Source organism: Peromyscus leucopus, chromosome 14 (genome assembly GCF_004664715.2).
Source record: "Peromyscus leucopus breed LL Stock chromosome 14, UCI_PerLeu_2.1, whole genome shotgun sequence".
NCBI classification, from domain to species: Eukaryota; Metazoa; Chordata; class Mammalia; order Rodentia; family Cricetidae; genus Peromyscus; species Peromyscus leucopus.
The window spans coordinates 80973456-80976855 of NC_051075.1; the positions used below are offsets into that span (position 1 = coordinate 80973456).

Below are 3400 nucleotides of genomic sequence, written 5' to 3' on the forward strand. Positions count from 1 at the left end.
TATGAACACCTGACCTTCCCTTCCTCACCAATACAATAATCACATTTAGGAACCTGGTTTTGTAATGTCCTTTATGTGGTAAAGAGACAAGGGGAGAAATAAAAAAGTACATAGTGACAGATAGTTAGACCAACAGACAAATATTAAAATCACATGTATTAAATGTTTGTGAGTTGCTCCCTCATTAGTTGGATTTCCTAGATGAATGATAAGAAAAATATTAACTCACCTGACACTAAGAGAAAAGATTTCTAGTAGTTCCTTTACCGGGATTTCACATCACTAGTAGCCCAAAGTATGACTAAATTTCAACCCCTTGCTGGAATTTACAGGGATGTACAAGTGCATTGAGGACGTGGTAACCTCTTCTGTTTGCACAACATAAATGTGGACACACTTATATTTTGCATCCAAGGCCTGCAAATGTGACTCATACTACTCCCTGTTTATCAGGGATTTGAATTCCAGACAAAACCAGGAAAATATTCCTGAGTTTCCATCTCCAGGTCCTCTAAAAAGCACAAGGCAAATCTCAGTCACCTGAGGGAAGAATGGAAACCTTGCCCTGTGCTCCCTTTTATCCACTCAGGAACCTCCCCCAATGCAAAGCAGCCCTCAGGCTCAGGATGAAAGCCCAGGCCTAGCTGAGAAGCCCCATCTCCTTCTCACTAGAGCCTCCAGCAGAGCATGGCTGTCCTGGTGCTGCTCCTCTGCCTGGTGACCTTTCCAAGCTGTAAGTGGGTCAGGGTTTCAGGAGAGGGACCCAGGCATGTATGTCATCTATGGGATGTATGACTGATGGTGATATTGTTTGTCCCCAGGTGCCCTGTCCCAGGTGCAGATGAAGGAGTCAGGACCTGGCCTGGTGCAGCCCTCACAGACCCTGTCCCTCACCTGCACTGTCTCTGGGTTCTCATTAACTGGCTATAGTGTACACTGGGTCCGCCAGCCTCCAGGAAAGGGTCTGCAGTGGATGGGAGTAATGTGGAGTGGTGGAAGTACAGATTATAATTCAGCTCTCAAATCCCGAGTCACCATCAGCAGGGACACCTCCAAGAGCCAAGTTTTCCTAAAACTGAACAATCTACAAACTGAGGACACAGCCACTTATTACTGTGCCAGAGACACAGTGAGGGAACTCCAGTGTGAGCCTGCACAAAAACCTCCCTATAGAGATACTGATGACCTGCAGGGGGTGCAGGGCCCACAAGATCTCTCACAACCAGTATGGGGTTTCTTCAGAAGATAGGAAGCTCTGGGCTATGCTGCATGAGCATAACTTTCAATGTCAGAACCTACCGTTTCCTCTTCCAGGCAAGGATATCCTCTAGAGGCCCCCCTCTACTGTCCTATTCTATTCAACTTTCTGTGTTCACACACTACCACAAATGGTTTTTCCCACAAACCCTCTCAGCTATGCAGTTGTTTCTTGTCCTAGATAATGGCACACAGTTTGATAATACATTATATATATATATATATATATATATATATATATATATACATATATTTATATGATTCATTCTATATACAGATATTTCAAAAGGAGTCAGTAGTTCTGACATTCATTTACTGTTCAGTTCTGTAGGTAATCTTAGAATTTTGAAATATCTGCAATTCATTCTCTTTATTTTTGCACACATGATAGAGAAATCATAGGTTCCCTAAATTAATGTCATTTTCCCAAGACACCTTGGAAAACAAAATACCTGTGGTTTTCTTCCTCTACATCAAAAGAATTCCATAAAAGGATAGAGTTGATTGTCATTGTTTACAGATACTTATTTACACATATCTATCTTGATAAAAATTACCTTTTACATCAAAGTCCTAAGCAATAATTCATCTACATGTGATTGACCAATTTTTGTTTGGGGGATAACTCATAAAAGCTATTCTCTCCATATGTGAAGAATAGGATATGTTGTTATTAACTGTGGTCAACATCCATAAAACTCATTATTTGTGGTAATATCTCCCATCTCTTTAATCTTCACACTTTGCACTGTCCAAACCAGGGACATCCTGCCATAATTTTTCCCCTGAGGTCCATTTCTTAGCATCCTCTTGATAAGAGGTTCTTTTGTTCTTTTGGTCTCTGGCTGTCATTTACAAAAATGCCCTCCAAAATCTTCTAGCTTGATGTAGCATGTATACTCTTGTGAACATATCTGCAGTAACTATGAGAAGAAATTTCATGATTGTTCATCCAGGTGCTGGGGAAGCAACTTGGAATTTATGTTAAGTTCTTGTCACATGCAATTAGTAGCTCATTACCACCTATAAGTATAGAGGACCTCATGCCCTTCATTTTTTCTCCATGAGCACTAAACTACTCAGAAAAAAATATACACATAATTAAAAATAAAGTATTTCTTTAATTTTTTCTCATCAACCACTGTGAGGTATTCTAATTTAAGAGTTCTTTTATAGTCTATAGTGGAGTCATCTTTGTGGATTTCTGGGGACCTCTCTACCACTCTGCTTCTTCTTATTCCCATGGGTTCTTCATTTATCATGGTATCTCTTTCCTTCTTCTCCCACTCTGTTCCTGATCCAGCTAGGACCTCCCATTCCCCTAAGCTCTCTTTCCCCCAACCCTTGCCCCGATTACCCACCTCAACCCCAGTTTGCTCATGTAGATCTTATCCATTTCTCTGTTGCTGGGCGAACCCTATATCTTTCTTAGGGTCCTCTTTACTAGGTAGCATCCCTGGAGTTGTGAGTTGCCATCTGGTTGTCTTTTGCTTTACATCTGGCAATGGTGGAGAGAGTGCCTGAGCTGACCTACTCTGGTGATCAGATGGCCGAACACCCTAACTGTCATGATAGAACTCTCATCCAGTGACTGATGAAAGCCGATGCAGAGATCCATGGCCAAGCCCCATGTGGAGCTCCAGGAGTCCAATCGATGAGAGAGGAGGGATTATATGAGCAAGAGATATTGAGACCATGATTGGATAAAGCACAGGGACAAATAGCCAAACTAGCAGAAACACATGAACTGTGTGAACCAGTAGCTGAGGAGCTCCCGTGGAACTGGACTAGGCCCTCTGGATAAGTGAGACAGTTGATTATCTTGAACTGTTTAGGAGGTCCCCAGGCAGTGAGACTGGGACCTGTCCTTGGTACATGAGCTGACTTTTTGGAACCTAGGTCCTATGCTGAGACACTTTGCTCAGCCTTGGTGCAGGGAGGAGGTTATTGGATCTGCCTCAACTGAATGTATCAGGCTCTGCTGATTCCCCAGGGAGACCTTGCCTTGGAGGAGGTGGAAATGAGGGCTGGGTTGTGGGAGAAGGCTGGGGGACAGGAGGAGGGAGGACAGGGGAATCCATGGTTGATATGTAAAATGACTAGAAAATCGCTTATATAAAATTAAAAAAGAAAGATTAAAAAA

At 42.5% G+C, this 3400-nt stretch overlaps 1 gene segment (V, D, J or C); it reads left to right on the forward strand.

Annotated features, from left to right (window-relative positions):
• The first annotated feature begins 644 nt into the window (after positions 1-644).
• Positions 645-1249, forward strand: LOC114689088. The segment is given in 2 exon segments: positions 645-733; positions 822-1249. Coding segments are annotated over 2 exon segments (474 nt in total).
• The last annotated feature ends 2151 nt before the right edge of the window (positions 1250-3400 follow it).